General features: G+C 36.3%; 1 protein-coding gene across 2 annotated transcripts in view; it reads left to right on the top strand.

Annotated features, from left to right (window-relative positions):
* Positions 1–26,298, top strand: part of PLA2G4A (phospholipase A2 group IVA) — a 146,999-nt gene that overhangs the window by 60,971 nt on the left and 59,730 nt on the right. For both annotated transcript variants that reach the window (XM_073011668.1, XM_007989144.3), the window contains 4 exons: positions 1,291–1,439; positions 2,379–2,492; positions 14,590–14,627; positions 18,277–18,418. In XM_073011668.1, coding sequence (XP_072867769.1) covers positions 1,291–1,439; positions 2,379–2,492; positions 14,590–14,627; positions 18,277–18,418 — 443 coding nt within the window. The remainder of the gene's footprint in view (positions 1–1,290; positions 1,440–2,378; positions 2,493–14,589; positions 14,628–18,276; positions 18,419–26,298) is intronic.

Here is a 26,298-nt window from a genome sequence, read left to right as displayed (position 1 = left end):
CCACGCAAATGACAAGATCTCATTCTTCTTTATAGCTGAGTAACACTCCATTGTATATCTGTAACACATTTTCTTTATCCATTCATCTGTTGATGGACATTTACAGTGCTTCTAAATCTTAGCTATTGTATATAGTGCTGCAATAAACACAGGAGTACAGATATTTCCCCAATAAACTGATTCCTTGCTCTTGAGAATATACTTAGCAGTGGGATTGCTTGATCATGTGGTAGTTCTATTTTTAGGTTTTTGAGGAACCTCCAAATTATTCTACATAGTGGTTGTACTAATTTACATTCCCACCAACATTGTACAAAAGATCCCTTTCCTCCACATCCTTGCTAACATTTGTTATTGCCTGAATATAAGCCATTTTACCTGGGTGAGATGAGATCTCATCATAATTTTGATTTGCATTTCTCTGGTGATCAGTGATGTTGAGCACTTTTCACATGCTTGTTTCCCATTTGTATGTCTTCTTTGGAGAACTGCCTATTCAAATCATTTGCTCATTTTGTTGGATAGATTATTAGATGTTTTTCTACAGCGTTTTTGAGCTCCTTATATATTCTGGTTATTAATTCCCTGTCAGATGGGTAGTTTGCAAATATTTTCTCCCATTCTGTGGGTTGTCTCTTCATTTTGTTGATATTTTTTTCCTTTGGTCTGCAAAAAAGCTTTTTAATTTGATGTGATCCCATTTGCCCATTTTTGCTTTGATTGTCTGTACCTATGTGGTATTGCTCAATACATTTTTGCCCAGACTGTTGTCCTGGAGATTTTCCCCCATGTTTTCTTGTGGTAGTTTTATAGTTTGAGGTCTTACATTTAAATTGTTAATCCGTTTTTATTTGATTATTGTATATGGCAAGAGATAGGAGTGTAGCTTCATTCTCCTGCATATGGAGATCCAGTTTTCCCAGAACCATTTATTGAAGAGACTGTTTTCCCCCAATGTATGTTCTTGGCACCTTTGTCAAAAATGAGTTCACAGTAGGTCTGTGAATTTGTCTGCTGCTGTGAACCTGTCCTCTCTAGATGGATGGAGGAATTCTGAATAAATCACTTAATAAACAATTCTCTCTCACAAGACTACTATGAAGGACAGCGACATATGTAAAAATATCACCCTATGATGTTTTTCTATTTTGTGTATATTATCTTGTCTCAGACATTTAAATACATCACTACAGATTCATTGAAAATAAACTGACAGCATATATTAATAAAAACTTTAGGAACTATGAATCACTTTTCTATCTCCTTCTTGTTTGTGTTTACTATCTGTAGTTGATACTCCAGATCCCTATGTGGAACTTTTTATCTCTACAACCCCTGACAGCAGGAAGAGAACAAGACACTTCAATAATGATATAAACCCTGTGTGGAATGAGACCTTTGAATTTATTCTGGATCCTAATCAGGAAAATGTTTTGGAGGTAAGTGAACCATTTGGATGCTGTTAGATGGTTGTGATTCATGTTGAGAGACATGCTTGAGTTTGTTCTTTTACTGCCTTCTTGTTCCTATTAGCTATAGCTGGAGTTAGCCTGGGCAGCTTGGTAGATTAGAATCTAAATGGTGTCTGTCAAATAATATGAGTGTCTATCAGGACATACAGGAGTTAGGTAGGGTTGGGAAAACTGCCCTCCTTCCCACATGCTTTGGAGAAAACATATTTTCTGCTGTAAAGGGGAGAATCCCAGTATAACAGAATAAAAATTTTTTAAATTACCTTTTTGAAAAGTGAAAATTAATTTTTCCCAAAATATTTGTATTGACTTTCTACATTAGTATCTTACTCATATTCCAAAGTAGAGAAGAGATAAAGTTTAATTTTTGAAAACATGATAACTGAATAAATCTATCAGGAAAATGTGAAAAATTATTATCTTATAGCAAACACAGTACTCAGAAGGAAAAGATTGGCCAGGTACTGTGGCTCATGCCACAGCATTTTCAGAGCACCAAGGCAGGCAGATCATTTTAAGTCAGGAGCTCGAGACCAGTCTGGCCAACATGGCAAGACCCTGTCTCTATTAAAAGTACAAAAAATTGCTGTATGTGGTGGCACTTGCCTGTAATCCGAGCTACTCAGGAGGCCGAGGCAGGAGATTTTCTTGAATTTGGGAGGTGGAGGTTGCAGTGAGCCGAGATCCCGCCACTGCACTCCAGCCTGGTGAGTGAGAACCTGTCTCAAAAAGAAAAAAAAAAGAAAAAGATAAAAGTATTGTTACCAATTAAATATTGAGATCTTCAAATGACTGTTAAATGTCATTGGAGAGCTTCATTTTTTAAATTGTGGTGGAAATTATAGATGTTATTTCCGAAGATCCATGGGAAATTTTATTTTTTGTGCTCTACATTTTACTCTATAGATTACGTTAATGGATGCCAATTATGTCATGGATGAAACTCTAGGGACTGCAACATTTCCTGTATCTTCAATGAAGGTGGGAGAGAAGAAAGAAGTTCCTTTCATTTTCAACCAAGTAAGTAACACTGCAGAATTATATTCCAACCTTATATTAGATAAAGTCTATTGATTCTGGGAAGTTGGGTTTAACACTTGGAAAATTGTATTTATTTGTTTTTAGAATGTTTGCTTTTTAAAGAGAAAATTTTGTTTCTCTTTTTACTTTTTGTCCTAATTTTAAAAATTATTCTGACATCTATAAACTTTGGTTGAGGTATTATATCAAACACTACTAAGGCTTTAATCTCCTTTGTTGCTCCAAATGATGACATTAGGATTCAGCAATGCCTTTGGACTCCATTAGCAGATTTAATACAAAAAGTTGAGGAGGATAAAAAAAGATGCAAAATCTGAGAGGAATGGTGGGGTGTGGAGAGAGAGAGAGAGAGATAGAGAGAGAGAGAGAGAAACAAGTAAACTCAACGAAAAATGTTAGAAAATTCAAACTATTCCAAAACCACGTTTAGCAATAAATCTCTCTGGGAGAATAATTTCCATCTCAGAGAATCTTCAAGTAAGTAGGGACAAAGCAGCGAAAGGCCAGAAGGAATGATGGGAGGTTATTGTTATTTTTGACTTTCTGGGTTTGCTGCATTTCTGAAATTTTGATAGTTTATTTTGGAATAATGAAACCTTAGGGAAATTATTTCGTACAGAATAAACTCATTGGATTTTGAATTCTATAAGAAACTAATTTAGTAGTTTGTAGTAAGAAATGTAAACAACTGGTGGGCCTGTACGTGTAAGGCTGGTTAACATACTAATTTCTTGTTGTTGGGAGAGACAATGCGTTTCCGCACATCTTTAGAATGACTTTCCAAGTACCTCCGCTCACCTCAACCTACCTCTCCCTTAACTCTCAGCTACTCCATGTTGCCTTTCCTGTTACTATCCCGAATTGAGTCTTCCTCCTTTGAGTCTCTGTGATAATTATCTATTGTATTCACTGGGACTAAATTATTTATACTGTTCAATTTTTCATTTTCCTCTTGTAAACTAAAATCCTCTAGGTCAGAAAACTTGAAATACTGATTAAATGTGCCTACAGAATTAATTACATAGATGAAATTTATGGAGTGAATGTGTACCTATTTAGAAACCGACTTAGCCCAAATGAACTTCTTGACTAGTCCATACAATCAGAATGGCCTAGGTACCTTGAGGATGCTCTGGTCCATGCACTCCTTGGTGCTTCCACCTGCTGCAGAAAGCATTTCTTCTGTCACATGCCAAGAGATGCACTCCCCACAATTCTGTCGACCCCTTTTAATGCTATTTCATTCATTCCTTTTACAAACATTTATTGAAGATTTGCTGTGCGCCAGTCATTGTGTGTTTTGTTCAAGGAATATAGAGAATAAAGCACAGGAAGTTCTTCCGTCAGTTATCTCCCTCTGGGAAGGAGGTGAGTAAGGGTTGAAATGAGAAGTGGAAGTAGGGAGATACATACATGTGATAAAAAGAAATCCCCAGACGGTGAGATAAGTACCAATGAGATATGTATAGAGTGCTGTGGGAAGGCAGAATAAAGAACGATCATGTTGTGAGAGGAGGCCAGGGATGTCTCCATAGCAGTAGCTGATTTTGAACAAGTTGAATGGTGAACTGTGGTTAACACGCTGGCATTGAAAGACAGGCTGTTTGGTGTTTAAATTCCAGTTCTGTTCCTTGCCATCTGTTTAATTCTGGGAAAATAACATGTAACTCTTCTGTTCCTCAGTTTACTCACCTATAAAATAGAAATAATATCTTCTAAGGGAATCATTATGATTAAGCAAGTTAATTTTATTTATGTATATATAATATGTGCATATGGTAATATATAGTATAACGTATATTATATATAAACATATTTAATTATAATTTGATATATTTTATGGTTCAATATATACTTACATATTATTTAGTTTATATATTAAGCATATAATTCAATACGTGATTGAAAGTGATTAAAAGTATGTTAATACTATAAAGTAATCAAAATAAGTGATTAAATATATCAATACTATAAATACATAGATGTACTCATGTATACATACAGGGCTTAGAACAGTTTCTGGTACATATTAGGCACTATATAAATGTTACTTGTCATTGTTGCTGTTATTACACCTTAAGAGAGGATTTCATCAGTAAAGTAGTTATGAGCATTCTGGGCAGAACAGATTGCTGAAGGCCAGGGTCTTGAAAGAAGAAAGCAAGCTGGGGCACAGCAAGATAAACGGCTTGGCAGATCCATTTTGCTGAATCATAGGGAAGAGCATGTAGAGGTGGTCAAAGGCTAAACTCTTCAGGCCTTAACTATTGCATGTTGCTAGCATAGGCTCTCAGTAAATGTCTGTTGAGGGCTTTGGAAGCATGGATTGGACTTTCTGAAATCATTTTTTTTCTTTCTTCACTTTAGTCCATGATACACAGACTCCTTATAAGAGAAGATATTGTGGACAACATTCATTTCCTCTCCTCTGTCATTTTTTATGGCTAGATGTGTAATCCCCAGGGCTCTAAAAAGGCTTTCCACATTCCTGAATTTAAAGAAGCTTATGTAACTACTTTTTTAGTGTGCCTGAGAAAACAGTCGTCCAAGCAGGCTTTTCTTCATTACTTTGTTTTCAGACTTCTTTGTAGCTTTATCTGAATGATAATCCTTTGAGCTGCAGGGGTAGTTGGGAGAGAAGTAAGCATGATGGCTAAGGGGAGAGTCCCCTGCTTGTTCCTCAGATCATGTGGGAGTGCCCTGTGCAAGCCACCCAGCTATCCAGCCTCTGTCCTCAGCTGGGAATCCCAGTCTTCCTGATCATCATTCTACAATGTTTACAGAGGTTGTAAGAGAGAGGAGGTGGTGAGGGAGCAATGGGAGAGAAGAGATGTAAGCCTTGAAGATAGTTATGGAAACCCAGTGGAGGAAAAACAGCACTTCGATTTGGTGAAGAGTGAACAAATTCTTCAAGGCAAAACAGTATTAACAAAAACTCTTTCATAGTTTCGTCATGCAAACGTAATACTGAGTCAACATAGAGTGATTTCTGTGTCCAGGAGACGCTGGAGAAATAACAGGAGCTTCCAAATGGAGTTGGGCAGATTCCCAGGGCCCTGCTTTACTCACTTGGAGTCGAAACTGGGAATTGAGAGGATGGACCCTCATTTTGTCTCTGTCATTCATAGCTCTCCAGAATATTTGAATTATTATCCTTTCTTTCTGAGTCTTATTTTCTTCATCTGTAAAATGAAGGGTTGGATTAAAATTTTTCTAAGTTCCTTTCTAATTTGTAAAATTCTGTGATCTAGAAAGAATACTTCTCTTGTTTTAAAGATATTTTATTTTTATTTTTATTTATTTATTTTTTGAGACAGAGTCTCGCTCTATTGCCCAGGCTGGAGTGCAGGGGCATGATCTTGCTTCACTGTAAACTCTGCCTCCTGAGTTCAAGCCATTCCCGTGTCTCAGCCTCCTGAGTAGCTGAGATTACAGGCAAGGGCCATCATGCCTGGCTAATTTTTGTATTTTAGTAGAGACGGGGTTTCACCCTGTTGGCTAGGCTGTTCTCGAACTCCTAACCTCAAATGATCCTCCCGCCTCAGCCTCCCAAAATGCTGGGATTACAGGTGTAAGCCATCACACTCAGCCTGTTTTATTTTTTACGTTAGGTTCAGGAGGTACATGTACAGGTTTGTTATATGGGTGTGTTGCATCGTACTGAAGTTTGGGCTTCTAATGATCCTATCATCCAAGTAGTGAGCATGGTATCCAATATGTAGTGTTTCAACTCTTGCTCCTTTCCTTCTCTCCCCACTTTCGGAGTCTCCAGTGTCTGTTTTTCCCATCATTACGTTCCTGTGTACCCAATGTTTAGCTTGCACTTATAAGTACAATACCTTATTTTCATTTGGCCTTCTTCACCCAAAAGCTTTCAGTTCTTCTCATTTTACAGATATGGAAGCTAAGTGATAATAATACAAGAATAAAAATCTATCATTTATATAGTATTATATAATTTTAAAATGCTAACTTGTCAATAGATTGTGTTATTAATGTGAGAAGAATGTAAGCCTCTATTGTGCTCCTAAAATGTTGCTAAATATTGAAAAAAAACTGCACAAAAGTACAATTTCAAGGAACTAAGAATCTGTTTGGAAAGTATACTTTCATGTGTAAACTGACAGGTAATAATAAACAGTATCATGAAGTATCTATTCATTGACTTACTTGAGAAGTTATTTATTAAACAACTGTTATGTTCCCGGCAATATTCTAGGTGATAGACAGAAGGCACTCCAAGTAGAAAGGCTCTGAAGCAGAGTTTGCCTAGCAAAATGAGTAACAGCAAGTAGGAGAGTGTGGCTGGAGCACAAGAAAAGAGTGGGAGGGAGACTGGGAGGAGATCAGGTCAGAGAGGTGAAGGCAGGGCTGAGGGAGCAGGATCATTGCGGGTGACAGTGGACATCAATGGCTCAGGCATGTCCTTAAAGAAAGGGTGTGGTTGAGGTGGTTGGGTCTCTAAAGGGGCAGAAGGTAGTCCTGGTGAAGAGAACAGCCTAATTGAAGGCATTGGACTAGAAAGGACAGAGCATGTTTGGGAAACCGTGCCTAGACAAGTTTGATGGGAACAGATCATCCGTTCATGAAGGAAGAAGAGGTACATTGGGATGAGACCATAGCAGAGTGGAAATGTGAGATGTAGGAGTTTTGATGTTATCTTACTTACAGTAGTGAATTACGGAAGGTTCGTGACCAGGTAATGGGGAACTGAGAGGGAACTTCTGGCTTTTTCCTCAGAAGCATTAGCAAGCAAAACGTTAGTAGGTAGAGATACCAAGAATGTTGATACGGAAAACAAAAAGGTGGGTGCAGCTTACCACAGACTGCTTCTGTAGAAAGTGACTAGAATAGGGAGTGTAGAGTGATTTGAGGAAAGTCACGCTTGGCACAGCTTTAATGTGTCAAGTAGAGTTGAATGCAATGATTTCTTAGAAGCAGTGAGGATCCGCTGAAGGTGGAAAGCTGAATTACGCTCTTCCTTAGACTGTGATTTTATCACTCAACTTTTATAACTTTGTTTTTTGGGAGAGAAAGACAATTTTAGGGCTGCCATTGATAAAATCTGGGTTAAATTGTGTTTGTTGGAGTCAAAAGTTTAGAACATCAGAATTGTTGTTTGAGAGATGCTGGCACAACCTGCTGCTTTTGACCCAGACTCAGAGTCAGATGGCCACTTCCCAAGATGGAATCATGATTCTGCTACTTATTAACCATGTGGTGGTGGACATGTTTTCTCCAACTTTGCCATGCATCCTCATCTGTAAAACAGGGTTACATATAGTACCTACCTTTTAGATTGTGGTTATAGTTAGATAGATTAATGCATACAACATATTAAAATACTTCCTGGCCCATTAAGCACTAAATAAATGTTAAATATTCTCACTCTAATTATAATTGACCAGATTTAACTAAATATGTATCATGGGCTTTATGAAGCTGATTTAACTGGATAGCAAACATACTCATTTGTTTGAACTTACAGACCAAAATGAACTTGTTATTTAAATACTAATGGTAGAGCTTATCGATGCAGTGATCATTTGTTTCAAGATAGTTCAGAATGCACCAGTCACTCATGACTGAATGTGTCAAATGTGGTTTGGGGTTACAGTGGCCCATTTTGAAGTGGAAAGGTCTAGAATATTCAGAATTTAGAGTGTTTCGAGAAACAAAGTAGCCCACTTCAAAAGAATCATGAAAATGCTTAGGCTTGGAAGCAGATAAGATTATGCTTCTTTATTTCTCTAGATGAAATTAGTTTGTTTTATCCAACACTTTGAAAAAAGTTGTCTCTAAGTTGATCTTGTGTTTTAGTTTGCCGTCTCTATTTAGAAGTTAGTGTTAAAAATAGCCATTCCTCGTGGCTCCTGTGGCATCTCTCTGATTTTGGCTGATTGCTTTCTTTGATTGTTGCTTACTCACGAGTGCAACTTGAAAATGAATAAGATAGTTCCACAGAAGAGATAGTGACAAAGCTGAAAAGAAGAAGGGAGTTTTTATGGTGAATTCAGAATGTTGTTAGTCTCAGGATGATGTCATTGGAAAACCATGTATTGATGTTTGAAAACAAAGACTGCAATTTAAATAAGTTGTTGAGACAAAGTGGAGTTTGGAGAGAAAACAGGAGAACGATATAATTTTGTAAGAAAGTTGAGAGACCTTTGGCTGAGATGTTAAAACTCTCAGATATTGATGCAGGACAGAGTTCAAATGTGGCTCAAGTAATTCCTGGCTTTAACAGAAAATGCATTTTTATTTTGGGTTACTAACAATTGAAACAAGTGAGACTTTTATGACTTTTATGGCAATTTATAACTTTTAAATTTTAGGGTGTTTCAGAATGCTCTTGCATTCTTGGGATTCCTCTGTTGGATGGTAAGTTCTGTCATGGAGTAGAACATGACTAGGTTATTTACCGTTGTGTACCCAGCCTGGCACACATGAGGCACTTGAACCAGTTTTGGATGAATGAATACGTGAATGCACTTCCAGGAGGTGCTATAAACCTGACAAGTGCTCAGACAGGAGTAGTGAAAGTAATGAAGTTTAAAAGAGAAAAGTTAGACAGTCTGAGAAAAAAGAGGTAGTAGAGTGATTTGGTAGTAGTGGTTTAGGAAATCTGGCTTATTGTATGAAAGCTAATGGTTACCCAGATCTTCAGAATTTCCACTGATGTCCACCTAGCAAAAAGGACCTTAAATTAAGGAACATGAGATTATCATCAAATGTAAGGAGGAAACTATGAGAGTGTGGAACAGGGCCACAGGGAAGATAATGGTTTTTAAAAGTCTTTCAAGTCTGTTAAGAACAATTATTTTGGGGGCGAGGTAGACACTCCTGAATTATCCTGAATTCTTGGGTAATGAATTAGATGATTCCTGGTGGGAAAAGCTAATATATTTTACTAAAAATATTATGTATATTTATATGTTGCTTAGCAGTGGGGATACATGCTGAGAAATGCATCCTTAGGTGACTTCATTATTGTGTGAACATCATAAAGTGTGCTTACATAAACCTAGATGGTACAGCCTGCTATACACCTAGGTTATGTGGTACAACCTATTGCTCCTAAGCTGCAAGTCATGTTATTGCACTGAATATGATAGGCATTTGCAACACAATGGTAAGTATTTGCATATCTAAACAAACATATCTAAGCATACAAAAGATACAATATACATTAAAAATATGGCATTATAATCTTATGAAGACCACTGTTGCAAATGTGTTTCATCATTGAAACATCACTATGTAGTACATGACTGTATATTGAAAAATAAATCTCAATTCATACAAAACTGTATCCAGGCCATCACCCATCATTCTATACGACGAATGCTCCTTCTAACAACCCCACAATATCACCCCTTACCACAAAAACTTTCTTCAGTTTAATCTCTCCCACTCTAGGTGCCCATGCCACCCTTCCCACACCGCCCCTAATCCCGCTTGAAGCAGCCCTGAGAAACATCGCCCTTTATCTCTCCATACCACCCCCAAAAATGTTTGCCGCCCCAACACTTCACCACTATTTTGTTTTGTTTTTCTTATTAATATAAGAAGACAGGAATGTCAGGCCTCTGAGCCCAAGCCTGCACATATATATCCAGATGACCTCAGGTAACTGAAGAACCACAAAATAAGTGAAAATGGCCGGTTCTTGCCTTAACTGCTGATATTACCTTGTGGCATTCCTTCTCCTGGACAATAAGTCTCTGGAGCTCCCCACCAAGCACCTTGTGACCCCCGCCCCTGCCCACAAGAGAACAATCCCCGTTAACTGTAATTTTCTACTACCTACCCAAATCCTATAAAACTGCCCCAACCCTATCTCCCCTTGCTGACTCCTTTTTTGGACTCAGTCCACTTACACCCAGATGATTAAAAAGCTTTATTGCTAAAAAAAAAAAAACAAAAAAAAAGAAAAGAAAAGAAAAAAATGATTTTACTAGTGTCTCATTCAACTTTTAAACATGTTATTAGATGTGAGTTTGCATGTATTGATGGGATTGTAATTTCTGCTTTGCACTTCGATTGCCTCCTTGTCAGATCCACATCTTGTTCCTTCTTTACATGATTGAGATACAATGTACAGAAACATGATTCTAAGTAAAAATGATCCTTTAAGAATGACTATTTATTATCCTGCACAGGTCAAGTAAATATGGATAAAGCAGAAAATATTATGTAATTCTCTTGAAAGATGTGCGTAATGATTGAATCAAATGATGATTAATTGCTGTTTGTTTCTACCTAGAAAAAAAATCAGTAAATTAGGGATCAGAGTTCAAAATAATGTTTTATTGAAAGTAAGTGTTGTAAATATTGGAGCACATAAGGGAAGTCATGGCATATTTGAAGAACTCTTTACTAATAGGATAGGTTCTCAAGTTTGAAATTATTTTGTTATGTGCATCTTTTTTGTAATAATCATTTTAAAGCAGGGGTCCCCAACCCCTGGTTCTGGTCTACGGCAAGTTAGGACCTAGGCTGCACAGCAGGAGGTGAGAGTTGGGCAAAGGAGCAAAGCTTCATTAGTATTTACAGTCGCTCCCCATCACGTTGCTGCTCTGCCTCCTGTCAGATCAGCAGTGGCATTACATTCTCACAGGAACGTGAACCCTGTTGTGAACTACACGTGTGAAGGATCTAGGTTCATGCTCCTTATGAGAATCTAATGCCTGAGGATCTGTCACTGTCCCCCCTCACCCCCAGTGGAAGGCCTAGTTGCAGGAAAACAAGCTCAGGGCTCCCACTGTGTACATTATGGTGAGTTGTATAATTATTTCATTATATATTCCAGTGCAATAATAATATAAATAAAGTACACAATAAATGTAATGCACTTGAATCACGAAACCATGCCCCCTCCCACCCCGCCACCCTGGTCCACGTTAAAATTGTCTTCCACAAAACTGCTCCTTGGTGCCACAAAGGTTGGGGACTGCTGTTTTAAAGGACTTCCTTATTGTCAGGCACTATGCTTGTTGCTTTAAGCTTCATTATTTCAAAATGACTGTGGAAAGTTTTCAAGATAATTCATAGGTTAGATCCTTTAAAAATTATTTGAAGGCTGAAATGGCTTTTAGTTTTTATAGTTTGTCTCCTCCAGTTCTGCCCACTCTCCTGTAACTGAAAATCTCCAATTGTAAACATCTAAAATTGCTTTCCACTGGGGAATTCAAAGATGACATTGCTGCTTTTCACAAGAAGACATGTCGACACAGCCTACTCCTTCCTAAAAAAGGTGGAGTTCTAATTAGTTCTAGTTCCTAGCTAGGTATTAGGGTGTTGGGGCAAGCCTGGAAGAGGTGGTCATTCTTCTTTGTAATTGTCTTGATAATACAAGCAGCGTGGAAGCCTGTAATGCAGAGATGCTTTATGCAGTGTGTGGGAAGAAGTTTAGAGTAATTGTTTAATGCCTCACAGGAAGTGTTTTTATCTGAATGGCATGTTCTAGGTAAAAGGTGCAGAGAGATTGTAAATATCAAGCTGATCATACATAGCATGTCTGAACATCGTGCACCCAGTAAGAGTGTTTTAAATTTCCTCCTGGTTGTGGGTGACCCACTTGGGAAGTGTGGAAGTGAGGATCATCTTAATCCGTGTGACAAGAAGCTTGGCAGCACAGCCTGTAGCATTCAAAATGTCAGAAAAATCCTGTGCCTTCTCTTCCTTTATCTTGCCTTTATTTAAAGAGTCTTGTCAGTCCATCCAGGATCATGAATGTCTTAGCCAAGAAATGTAGATACAGTAAGTGCGTGCTAATGGAGAAGACAAATTTGACTATAAATGCAGCATAGTTGATTTTCCTCGTATTCATGGAGCTGTCAGAACAAACAGGCATTGGATATATTCAAGCATTTTATATATATATATGTGTGTGTGTGTGTGTGTGTGTGTGTGTGTGTGTATGTGTATATATATATTTTTTCTTCTTTTTTGAGACAGAATCTTCATTCTCGTTGCCTAGGCTGGAGTGCAGTGTCGTGATCTCGGCTCACTGCAACCTCTGCCTCCTGGGTTCAAGTGATTGTCCTACCTCAGCCTCCTGAGCAGCTGAGATTACAAGCATGCACCACTGTGCCTGGCTAATTTTTGTATTTTTAGTAGAGATGAGATTTCACCATATTAGCCAGGCTGGTCTTGAACTCCTGACATCAGGTGATCCACCTGCCTTAGTCTCCCAAAGTGCTGGGATTAGAGGTGTGAGCCACCACACCTGGCCAAACATTGGATATGTAATTTATAAATTGCTTGAAGACCTGCCTGCTGGGAAGCAGCATTTTCTTGAACACTTTCTGTCATGAGGTGGCACAACGAAAGAGGCCTTGAATCTTTCCATTTATTAGAAAACTCTACATAGAGTTGTAATATTGTTCATGTTATTTCCATCCACTCATGATGGCTTTACCTTCTGGAGATAAAAACATTAAATCTAGTATCATTTTAAGGGACAATTTTTATGTATTTCTTGAAAAAAAATATAGACCATGCTTTACCCATATCTTGTTTTCTTCTAAATTGCATTACCTGTTTGGTAGCCAATCACCCTTTGACGTTACTTTCATCTGGGTATGCATTATTCCATTTGTCCTAGGATTCTCAATTACTTTATTAACTTTAAAAATATGTATATGCTTCTTTGATTAATGAACATTCAGAGTATTCTATATATAGGAACTGCTGTCTGGTTCAGACCATCCCATGATTTTGTCTCCAATAGTAATCAACTATGTCTTGATGAGAAAAGATTGCCTGATGCCCTCCTCCTCAGATACACACACACACACACACACACACACACACACACACACACACAGGCAACAGTAATTTGACAAATATGTGTTATCTGTTGTATGCCAAATACTATACAATGAACCAGTAATAGGAACCTATAAAAGACAGAGCTTACAGTTTAGTGAGAGAGGAAAATTTTTGTATAGATGATTTCAATACCTTTTTCTTACTCATAAAATTCAGCTCTGAGAATCAATCATCTGAATGAACTTATTTTAACCTTTTGGAAATCTCCTTCTAGTTTGTGTTTTTCCTTTCCTTGAAACTCACAAGGGTAAATCTAATAATCTATAGCATTTTATGTTGATTCTAAAAATTTCCTCTTCACATTTCAAGAAGTATATCCTAGTTCTGTTCTACATGAACTTATTGAAAAAGTTAGCTCTATCTATGTTCTTACAGTAACCCAATACAATAAAAATAATAACACGTTTACAACTATGTAACAACTTTCAAAGCATTTTCTCATTTGGCTTTCATAACAATCTACAGCTGCATTTTTCATAGCTAATGCCAGGGGTAATATTGAGAAGGTCTTTCTGTACAACAGATTTACAGTCTCTGGAAAAACAACTCTTAATATCTTAAGTGGATATTAGTCATTTTCTTTTCCTTTAGACAAAAATTGTCTCTCTGGCAGGATGCCATCCTTCAATATGTTTGATAGCCTCTAATAGTGTTGAAATAAATAAAAACCGGAGGCTTCAGATCTCATTAGTAGATATTTCCTGAGTCAACCACAGTTGGCTGGACCCTAGGTCTACTGCCCACCATGCGTGGGTGTTGTATTTCCAGGTTACTACAGCCTGCACTTGTCTCAAATACACATGTGTGAACTTTCACCCAGGCTGATTCTAACCTCTGGGCTCTTACAGCTTCTGATTTTGTGGCTTAAGGCAGCTCCTAAATAATAGACACAACATCTCAGTAGTTTTTATATCTCAGGCACTTTTTATGTTTTGTAAATAGTAATTGTGGTGAGCTACTTTATTTTACTGAGGGAGGAAAACAACCCAGGCAGAGATAATTCTTGTGTTTGCTAAAATGACTTACTAAGTAGACTTATTTAAAAAATACCAAAAAGTTGGTTTACTGAAATGCATCTGTAGTTTAGGGTCTTCATGGAGCTGTGTTACTTTTATTTTTAGGGTTTTGTTTTTTTAGATTAAAAATAATCTGGCACTCAAAAATTATTTTGAGTTTGTTTCCATTATATAAAACACACATCTACTTTATGACCTAATCTGATTAATATGTCTTTTTTTAGGTCACTGAAATGATTCTAGAAATGTCTCTTGAAGTTTGGTAAGTGCATTTATTTAGTTGGATGAGAAATACTGTGAGTGATCCACTAATTTATTTTAATTGTTAAAGAATTTTATATATATATATATATATAATTCTGCAGCTTTGAATATGTAGAAATGCATTATGTTTACTTTGTTTTTTTTAGTTATCTGTTAATATCTACAAAATCTTTACAAACATATTCTTATAGTCATTATTCTTATATTTTCATATACTTTGCTTATTTTTCCAATAGTTTCGTGGTCATATAATAATGTCAGAATAAGTGCTTTTCAAAAGAGTGCTCCCTCTAGTCGTACATCTATCCCCATAGAAATGAATGCAGTTATTTAAGTGCATCTTCTATTGTTGATTGAGGTAGATATTCAAAAACATAGAAGTGAACATAAACAGGAAACTGTAATAATTTTTATAGAGGAAAAACTGAAAATTGAGACGGATTTTGTGCATAGTGACCCAGCCACACTACTACTAATAACGTTCCATGAAGCATACTGCTCTTTCAAAATGGCCTCCAAAAACGAACATTAGGAAATCATGTACTTATTTTCAAATGGCGAATTTTAGGGGAGGCAAGTCTGCCTTGATTTAACTGATCTCTGATGTAATGAGTTACCTTAACCTCTCTGCATCTCTTTGAACTTCCCTGTTGAACTTGATTTGACCAAAGTTACTAGTACATATTTTACACAAATGCCACGAAAACTAATTTAAAATTTTCACATCTGGTGATTTGGCAAATGTATGATAATGCATACATTGGGTTTTGGGCATTTATTTATTGTATTCTGATCCCTGGAACATGTGGATTTGACTTAGTAAATGATTGGCATAAATTTCCACAACCTATTAATATATGTCAGTAAATATCAAAGGATAGTCCGAGTTATTGTTTGCATTATTTTGTATTAAGTTCATTCTTGCTTAAAAGTGGTATATTTTGGCATGAGATTAGAAACACTTGTTATTTGACTGACTATGGAAGTAATGCTTTTGTTTAATTGGGAATAGTCTTCACTGAGGTAATTAGGGCCATATTTTTACAATATTAAAAATTTCTTTTTTATATATATTATTTTATGTCAGCTCTAGAATAAAAACTGTTTTCAAAGAAAAATTCAATTTATTCAAAGAAAATTTTGTCATGTCATGTCTTCTATTAAAACTAACATAAAATCAAGAAAGAATTAATTAGAAAGTTAAAAAAATGCATAAAAAGAGAAGTAAATTAGCCATAATTCTATTACTGAATTTATAAAATTACTCAGAAGTTTTTGAATTTTCCTCCAGATTTTAAAAACTGATATCCTTAAAACATCTAGGTCATTATACTGTTCAAAATTTTTTAAAAATCATGAATCATTTTTAACAATTATATATAACAGCACAGTATATTAGAGAGAACATGGCTTCCAGAACAATAAGACCTAGATTTAAATCTACCACTTGCTAATATGTTAATGATTGATAGATTTCTAATCACTTTTTTACTCACTGGTAAAATAAGAAAAGAATACTTTCTAAGCATATGTACTGTGATTAAATGAGGTGTTCTTTATAAAGAGTATATATACAATAGGAAATTTTCACACACGTATACCACGTGTTAATAATGGTGCTGCTTGTAATAGTTTACAAAACATTGGAAATCATTTCAACGTTTATGGATAAATAGATTATAGTATACTAATATAATGAAAATGCTACACAATAGTAAAAATGTTTGAATTACTTCTATTTATATAAGCACAGATGATTATCAAAAAAAAGTGTTCATTGGAAAAAATAATTTCCTCTGATAACACTTATAACAAAACTAAAATCCTGCAAAATGACTATCTTAGGAACGTAAATATATATTACAAAATTATCAACAAATATATTAGTATGATAAGGATTAAATTTAAGTAGTGATTACCTTTAAGGAGCAGAAAATGAAATAAAATTGAGGAGGTTTCATAGAGGCAACAGCACAGGTAAGATTTTAATTTCTTACAGTGTTCAGAAGATACCTAACCTAATACGTCATTATAAAGAATAGTAATAGAAAAAGAGTGTAGCCCAAGACTAGACTTAAAAAATGTTAACTCACTCTCTTACTATTTTCCCCCTTGTTACATAATTTCCAAAATCAAATTTAATAATTATGTAACCCAATGCTTTTATATACAGTCCAGCAACCATTTCTTTAAATTATCTTTAAAAATTTTTCATTACTTCCCTTAAAATAGCTCTCCAGAAATAGAATTATTAGGTCAAAAGGAATCTATATTCTATTTATTTTTGATTATGCCATATTGCTAATATGCCTAATTTGAATACTGCTTAATTGCTTTTTAACAAACTTATATTCCTAAAATTGATGCATGAGAATATTAGTGTTATTTTACCTTTCTAGCACTAGAAAATACGTATTTAAAATATTTTAATATCAGTTATTTTAATAATGGTATCATGTAAATTCACTAGTGAAATTAATTTTTTTGTTATTAATTATACTTTCTCTTTTGTGAGGTACCTATATTTATCCTTTGGGAAGTAGTAATTAAATTATTATTTGTAATGATCAACTATGACCATAAAGAACACAGCTCAGAGGCTTAGCAGTCTCATTCTGTATTTTACAAGGAAGAAATATACTGAACTAACAGAAATGAGATTTAAAATTTATTTACAATTAAGGTAAGGCCTTTTATGAATGGTAAAGAGACATATTTTATTGGTGATAATTCTTGACTTCTACATTTTGGATTTATTCACATTCCAACATAGGCTGACAGATTTTTAAAAAGTATTTTTAAATTCAGTAGTTGGTATTTAGACTTCAGTATTAAGATATTTCTTATATGTGGCATAGTGAAAGTACATCCCATGTTTACTATGTGATCCTAACCTCTCAGAGCCATAGTTTTCTAATTTATAAAGCTGTAATATATAATAATATATTGTATAATAATGTGTAATGATTACTCCCATCGTTCTTGCAATGATTCATATGTAATACCTAATGTGGTTTCTGGCATAGTGTAGAGATATTGCTACTGCCTTTATTAGCAAGATAACATATATATAATTTAAGGGTTCTAAAGTCCTCTAGTTGTAAACTTATTTGTGGTTATCTCAAGTTCTGTGATTAGAAGTTATTTTCTTTGTTAGAGGGGGGCATCCGTTAGATAAGGCAATTAATTAAGACAATATTTCTGCAAATATGTTCCTCAGAATGCTGGCTCTTTGGGATATTAGAAAGTAATTATCATGGTGGAATAGTGAAGAGTGGAGAGATAAGGGAAGGAATTCTTGGTCAAGTAAGTTTGGGAGATCCTGTGCCAAACAAATATAAACAGGGTTCTTTACTGAAGCACTTCCCAGTCTTTGTTATAATATTCAACCTATCAGGGGCTATTTGTTTGCTTGTTTATCTGAAGCATTGAAAAGTCCTTTTTCTCTGAAAACATGGCGTGGAAAATGCTGCTTTAAGGTAGCCATCATTTTATCCTCTTATTTTAGGTCCCTGCTTAGAAAATGGCTTGAGGGAAGCAGTCAGCATGTATCAGTGTGGCTCCTAGGGACTTGGAAGAGCCGGCTGGATGGAAAACCAGACCACTGGGAGCATTGGCTTATGACTTTAATCTGTTTGGTATTACAGCTCATGCCCAGACCTACGATTTAGTATGGCTCTGTGTGATCAGGAGAAGACTTTCAGACAACAGAGAAAAGAAAACATAAGGGAGAGCATGAAGAAACTCTTGGGTCCAAAGAATAGTGAAGGATTGCATTCTGCACGTGATGTGAGTTGGAAATTTTTCAAGTGTTATTATACTTAATAATAATTTATCTTGGACAATTTCCCCAAAAATATTACCCAAATATGGCAATATTGAGATTGAGCGTTATTCCTTTAGTTTTTTAAGGTAAGGTAAGTGATTTGTAAATGAAAACTCTTTGAGGAAAGTCATCACAAATAGTGCCTTAGTTGGTAATATTTATCAGCTATAGTTTTTATTTTTACTTTATATTTTAGAGCAGTGTTAAGTTCACAACAAAATTGAGCCAAAAGCACAGAGAGTTCCAATATGCTTCCTCTCCCTGCACAACCTCACAAGTTTAGTCAGGTTCTCCAGAGAAACAGAACCAAAAGATATACACAGTAGATATGAGGAGATTTATTATGAAGCTTGGCTCACATGATTATGGAGGCCAGGCAGTCCCACGATATACCATCTGCACACTGAAGAACCAGGAAAGCCAGTGGTACAATTTAGTCCAAGACAAAGATGCACCAATGGAGTAACTCCCAGTCAGAGGCTGGGCAGTTGGAGGGGGAGGTGGGAGTCTTGAAGTCTGAAGGCAGGAGAACCCACAGCAACAATGTCTAAAGGCAGGAGAAAGGGGATGTCTCAGCTCAAGGACAGAGAGACAATTGCTCGCCTTCCACCTTTTTGTTCTCCTCAGGCCCTCCAAGGATGGAATGATGTGTGCACCCATTGGCAAGGGTGGGTCTTCTTTACTCAGTGTGCTGATTCACATGTTTTTCTTTGGAAAACACCCTCATGAGCACCCCCAGAAAGAATATTTTTCTAGTGATCTGACTATCCTTTAGTCTGGTCAGGCTGATAAATAAAATTAACCATTATACTCCCCAACTATCAACATCCTATACCAGAGTAGTGCATTTGTTACAATCAATGAACCCATATTGACACATCAGTATCACCCAGGTCCATAGTTTATGTTAGGCTCACTGTTGGTGGTCTACATTCTATGGGGTTTGGACAAATGTGTAATGACATGCATCCACCATCATAGTATCATACATAGTAGTTCACTGTCCTAAAAATCCTCTGTGCTCCACCTATTCATCTCTAATTCCTACCCCTGGATCACTGATACTTTTACTGTCTCCATAGCTTTGCCTTTTGTCAGTTTGCCTAATGTCGTATAGTTGGAATCATACAGTTTGTAGCCTTTCCAGATAGGCTTCTTTCACTTAGTAATATGAATTTAAGTTTCCTCCATGTCTTTTCATCATTTAGATAGTGCACTTTATTTTAGTACTAAACAATATTCCATCATCTGGATGTACCACATTTTATTTACTTATTTAAATATGTATTTCAAAAAGGCATACTTATGCATGAAATAGTATTTATTTTATCAATAGGAAAAGTTTAGTCTAAAATATAAAAGGATTAAAATTAATTAATTTAAATGTAGGCTAAAATTAAACTGTGGAAATTATCATTATAGAACAAGAAGAAAATGCCATAAATCTTGTTAATGATGATGCGATTAACAAATGTAGGCACATGCGATGGGGAGAAAAAAGAAAATGTTCCCAATTCTTTATATTTTGTAGTAGAGTTTAATGATATTTAAAATTGACCAAATTGAAGGATCCTACTTTCAATATTTGTTTATAATATATTTGTATTCTAATATTTCTCTATAATTAGGATTATAAAAATCATTAAGATGAAGAAATGATTCATAATCCTAATTATGGAGAAATACTGGACTATAAATATAAACAAATATTGAAAATAAAATCCTTCAATTGTACTTTTCTTTTTCTTTCCTTAAATTCCAGGAAAATGTAACATCCTTTATTACTCAATCATATATCTTATAATCTACCTTTTGGCTATCTATCCATCAATTATTTCATCTATGTATCCATCAATCACCTATCTAATCTACTTATCTATTTCTCTCTATATATATCTGTTCGTCTTTCTATCTGAAACCTACAAAGATTAATTGCTGCAATGATGCTCATCAAATGATAATGAAGTTTCTTGTTAGTGGCATATCAGGTAATCTTTTACTTATTTATTTAGTTGAGCTTTCCTGTTAATTGAATATGTCAAATGAATATAATTTATTTTCATAAAAATAATATTTTAACTAAATACATAAGTAAACATATATGTGCATAGTCTTGTATACTCTTGAATTATTTCTTGTAGGAATTAATTTCATTAAATTTTTCCTAAAATAATTTCATAAATTAATTTCTTGGAATTCATTCTTGTAGAAATTTGAGATTATTGCAAATTAAGGGCAGAATACAGACATAAATTCAGAATACAGACATAAATACAGACGTAAATTGGAAACGAGACATAAATTCTGAGTAAGGGAGCCAAATGATCACCCCATCCCACATGTGGTTGAAGATTTGCAAATATGTTTTAGGTGGGGGTAGAGTTCAAAAGCCGACCTACTGATGCTAGAGTGATTTGTGTTGTTATGGGAGCAGACTCTAAGATGAGATGCTGCTTAAGGGGAATTTTTGCTTAAAGGAAACTAAGGAAACCTTCATTTAAGTTTATGTTAAAAAGAGAGAGACTTCTCTTCAATCCTGCATCTTTTGTTTTGTTTGTTTGTTTTTGTTTTTTAGAGACAAGATCTTGCTTTGTTGCCCAGGCAGGAGTGCAGTGGGACAGTCATAGCTCACTACCTCATCAAACTCCTGGGCTCAAGTGATCCTCTTGCCTCAGCCTCCTAAGTAGTCAGGATTATGGGTACATGCCACTACACCCAGAAAATTTATACACACACACACACACACACACACACACACACACACACACACACACATATATATATATAAAATTTTTTTTCTAGAGATAGGATCTTGTTATATTTCCCAGGTTGGTCTCAAACTCCTGGGCTCAAGCAATCCTTACACCTCTGCCTGCCAAAGTGCTGGGATTACAAGCACAAGCCACCATGCCTGGCCAAATCCTGTGTCTTGCTTGTCACCCCAATAGATCCTTGTTAGAACTTGTGGTTGTTTATCACGTCAGGCTAATTAGTTCTTGAAAAAACTGTCTTCTCTATACATTATTCAGAAATTTATAGCTTCTCTGAAGTTTTTAGTGTGTGTACGTGTGTTTCTTTTAATATAGATAAGTTTTCAGTAGCAATTCTATAACATTTTTCTTTTTGTTGTCATCCTTATTTGGTATTGGTATACCCTCAAAACAGAAAAATGATTTTACAAGTTCTTTTCATTTCTAGCATTTGTAATTTATTGAAATACTGTGCTAAGCGCTAGAGAAGAATAAAGCTGAGATGGCTAGCCCGGAGGAGTTACTTTCCTTAGTTATTTTAAAGCCTTTTTTGGAAGAATGATATTTAAGCAAACAAAACCCGTGATGTGTTAAGTTCTTAATAAAGAGGTGTGAACTGAGGGATGCACGTGATTGCAAGAGGATGACTCACTCTCTGCAGCAGAGATGATAGAAATTTCTTTTAGAGTTGAAGACTGTTGGCCATGCCTTGAGGTATGAGCTTGCTAGAAGAAAAAGGAGGAAATTCGTATTTCTTGTAGGTCCTGATTGTCAACTTTATTTGGGAGATCGTGCCTTGCAATCTCAGAGTTTCCCTGCCTAATTTCTTTCTATTTATTTGCAACAATTATTTTCTTTACTGCTAATGGCTGACTACTTCTTGTTTCCCTCACAACAGATGGACTTCTCTCCTAATGATAGAGAAATAAAAAGTTAGGAGATGACAAATCCTTCATTTCTTGCTATAAAATTGACATACTCCATAACCGACGCCTGTCCTTTGCAACCTCCCTCCTAGTCCAATAGAGAAAATACTCCCTTTGCTTTCAAATGCAGATACCCATCAGATATGGATCCTAAGCTCCCCTTGAGAACCCCAATATATCTGTTATTCAGATTTTCCCAGATCACTCTCAACCTATATTGTCAGCGTCTACCTCCGTGTGGATATTTCCTGTAAAAATATAAACATGTTCTAAACTCAGATATAAAAAGAAAATAAAGAACAGAAAACATTTCCTGGATTCTGTATTCTCTCCTCCCTTCTGCTCTATTTCTCTCCTTACCTTCACAAACGTCTCCAACATCTTCTATACAAACTCATTCTACCTCCTTCAGACACCAGTACTAATAAATGCACAGGGTCTTGTTCTTGCCCTATCTTAACTAACCTTGCAGCTGCAAATGACAGATGTCTCCTTACATTTCGGAACATTGTCTACTCTTCACTTACTCCCTATTCATGGTCTTCATCATGCCTCTTTGGTGTTCTTTACCAGCTCTTCTTCATCTGAGCATTCCTTACCTATAGTAGTTCCTCAAGTCGTAGTCCTTGGTCCTCTTTCTCCTCATTCTAGTTCTTTCTTTCATGTTTTGAGACAGCGTTTTGCTTTGTCATTCAGGCTGCAGGGCAGCGGCACCATCTTGGCTCACTGAAGGCTCGACCTCCTGGGTTCAAGTGATCCTCCTGCCTCGACCTCCCAAAGTGCTGGGACTATGGGGTGCATGACACCACGCCCCATGAGAAATATGTTTTTTAGGCAATTGAGATTTAAATCTAGGATTCTCAGTCAGGGTATGGTGGCTCTCACCTGTAATCCCAGCATTTTGGGAGGCCGAGGCAGGAGGATCAAAACCGGCCTGGTCAACAAAAAATACAAAAAAAAATACAAAAAAATTAGGTGTGGTGGTGTGCACCCGTGGTCCTAGCTACTTGGGAGGCTGAGGCAGGAGGATCACTTGAACCCAGGAAGTAGAGGCTGCAGTGAGCCAAGATGGTGCCACTGTACTCTAGCCTGGGTGACGAAGTGAGACCTTCTCTCAAACAACAACAGCAACAACAACAACAACAATAACAAGAAATTTCTCTCTGGCCTATGATGTGGCCCAACACCATGTGCTAGGGACATGCATATCGACAACTTAGAACCGCTCTTCTGAGCTTCAGACCTAAATATCTACACACTTACTTGATTTCTTTACATGTATTCCTCCCAGCATCCCAAACTCAGCCTATCTAAATCTGAACGCAAAGTCTTGTCTCTCTGTGCCTTGTATAGAGAGGACTTACATATGTTCGTGTATTTAGAGGACTTGTACTTGTCTTTCCTCTTCCCACTTTCTTTTTACAATGAATTCAGAGTGAACGTTTCAAAACAGAAATCTAATTCAGTCCGTCCCAAGCTTAAAATCCTTCCACTGCTCTTAGACTCTTAGCTCCATAGCTTCTTTCTAGCTTCATTTTTGCCAGTTTATCCCAAATTTCTCTACTCCCTCCCAGTAAGCACCTCTTAGTTCTCTGTCTCTGCAGAATCTTTCCCTGGTTGGAGGGCTCCTGTACAGTGCTTCCTCTCACCGCAATAGGCTTCCCCTATACAACCCTTCTCTCCACTTCACCCCACTTTTAGCTAACACTCTCCTATTCTTTAATGAGCACACAGATAATTTCTTCTGAGACTCTCCCAAATCATCTCCTCCCTCCTTACCCCTAAGTCTAAATTAGATCTCTCAGTATACTCTCTTATGGCATATATGAACATTCTCTTCTCATCATTTCCCATGCTTGTACTTAAACTTCTTGTAAAAATATCGGTGAGTGTGACTGTTTTCTCCATTAGAATTTAAGTTTTGTGAGGTCCAGGACAATATCTGTGTTATTCATTTCTATATTTCAAACACCTAGCATAGTTCCTAGTATGGTAGATCCTTGGTGAATATTTTATTGTATGTATCAGGGCACAGATTTAGTCTTTGCATGCATGGAGTAGATTTGCTAGAGAGGTCACAATTTTGAAACAGGAACACCAGTATCAGGTTGCTAGGGAAACACCGGTTAAGGAGAAGGTTTTGATGAGAACTTGGCTTAGAGTCTTGAGTTAGAAATTCATGTAGGACACACTGGCTGGCATTTTTTCTTAGGTTCTTATTTTCAAAAAGTAAGTTTCTGCTGCCACTCCTTCTAGTCCCTCCTCCTTCTGTGGAAAGGATTAGTAAGTCTTCCTGGGAAAATATAACTTCGCTTCATGTTCATACAAATGACGGTAAAATAACTTTTCTGCAACAGATGGGGAATGAGGTAATTATGCTTTTTCTCTGTGCTGTCCTTCAAAAAATATTAAATTCATGTGTTTGGAAGTCATTTATGAAATTAACACTTTTGTTGTTGCTTTTCTTAGTTTCAGTCCACACTGTTCTCTCTTGGCAGAAATAATCAGTTTAGAAGTTATCAGCACCACCCATTCCCATAACAAAAGTAACATTTTTCTATTTTTATGTTACTTCTTGGATCTCTTAACTTTCCACATCCTTTGTCCCCTATCAAAGTCTTCACTTTCTGTTCAGTACTGGCCAGTTGGCCTCCTTAAGGTATGGAAGAGTGGGCTGTTGTGGCAGTTTGCACAACGAACGAGAATAGTCCTATTCATCTCAATACAAACAGACAGTATCCAGGTTAGACCTCAACGCTGAATTAAATGTTGAATGAATTTGGGCAGTATATATTTGGAAACTTTGTTTTACCTTTGTGCTTCACTTGTAAAATGATGACAATGTCTCCTGTTGGGGTAAGGGGATAAGTACTGATGCTCATAAAGTGTCCAGCAAAATGTATAGGGGCTCATAATAGTTGCTCAGTAAAACAGTAATATTATACATATTCTTGGGTGCTGCCGTTCTGTGGCATAACACTCGTCGTCAATAATTGTTAAATTTACCATGGCCTAGTTTTTTAATTAGTTTTCCTGCCTGTATACTGAACTAGTCAAATAGTTAAGATTTTTTAAAGTCTAAGAGTTTATTCTCTTAAGTACTGAGATTTTTTTTTTAAAATTATTGATTTTGTTTATGTAGATGGAAATCTTCCTGAAATGTGTAATTTCTTGCTCAGACTGAACCAATCTGGGCATTCTCAGGCCTGCTTCCTTTGCATTCAGCTGCCACTGTTCTGTGCCCTGTGTGGCCGCTTGAAGTGACTTCTTCACACCGCCCTTTTCTCTTTCAACTTTGTTGCTCTGGAATTCAAATCTGATAAACAAACTTGCTATTAGAACAGTGTCTCTAATTAATATAATTTCTTTATGAGAAGAGGGCTAAGATCTTTTTTTTGAGCAAGATACATGACTTTGTGTATGGGGATTTTTGGTGTATTTTGGTAGTTCAGAAGCCACTTTTTAAAATGTTCTTGTTCTAAAATAGTTTTTGGTCAGATGAAGTTTTCAGATTGTGGTTGTGTCTGTGAAGTGAAATGTTACTATCCAGTCTCTAGGTCCCCTAAAAACTAGCTATATATAACATAACAAGGTTGGTTGGGGGAGTATAATCTGGAATTAGAGTAGTAAAGAAATGAAAGTAGAAAAGATTCTTCTTGTTGTCAGAGTATAAAAGAGATAATGCTTTTTCTTAAGGAAGACTATAAGGACCATATTTCCGTTTAAACAAATAGACAGCTTTGGATGAAAATAGAAGTAAAATATGGGCCTTAAGTAATTAATTCTCCGAGTGCCACTTGGTACTTACATTTGTCATATAAGTTAAGTGAAAGGCCAGAGAAACAGGGATCATCTAGTCGGGGAGGGAGAGGCAGAGCAAGACAGTTTCTGAAGGAGGTAAGAGAGATCAACCTTGAGTTGTCAATAAGCATTGCCATTCCTGTTTTTCTGCTTTCCTTCATCGAGAATATTTTCCCATCTCTTTTCACCTGCATTCTGACAATGGCACTTTGTACTATCAATCTTTATTCCTCTTTCAGATGGTAAAGATCGAAAGACAGGCAGTGGAGGGCTCCCTTTAGTGGAGTATAGGAACAGGAACTGAGCAGGCCTGGGCTTGCAAGGGTCAGATTTTAGGAATCAAGAGGTGGAGCTGAATTTTTCTTA

This window comes from Chlorocebus sabaeus, chromosome 25, assembly GCF_047675955.1.
Source record: "Chlorocebus sabaeus isolate Y175 chromosome 25, mChlSab1.0.hap1, whole genome shotgun sequence".
Lineage (NCBI taxonomy): Eukaryota > Metazoa > Chordata > Mammalia > Primates > Cercopithecidae > Chlorocebus > Chlorocebus sabaeus.
Note: the sequence above shows the minus strand (reverse complement) of the source record. Positions and strands in the feature narration are given on the sequence as shown.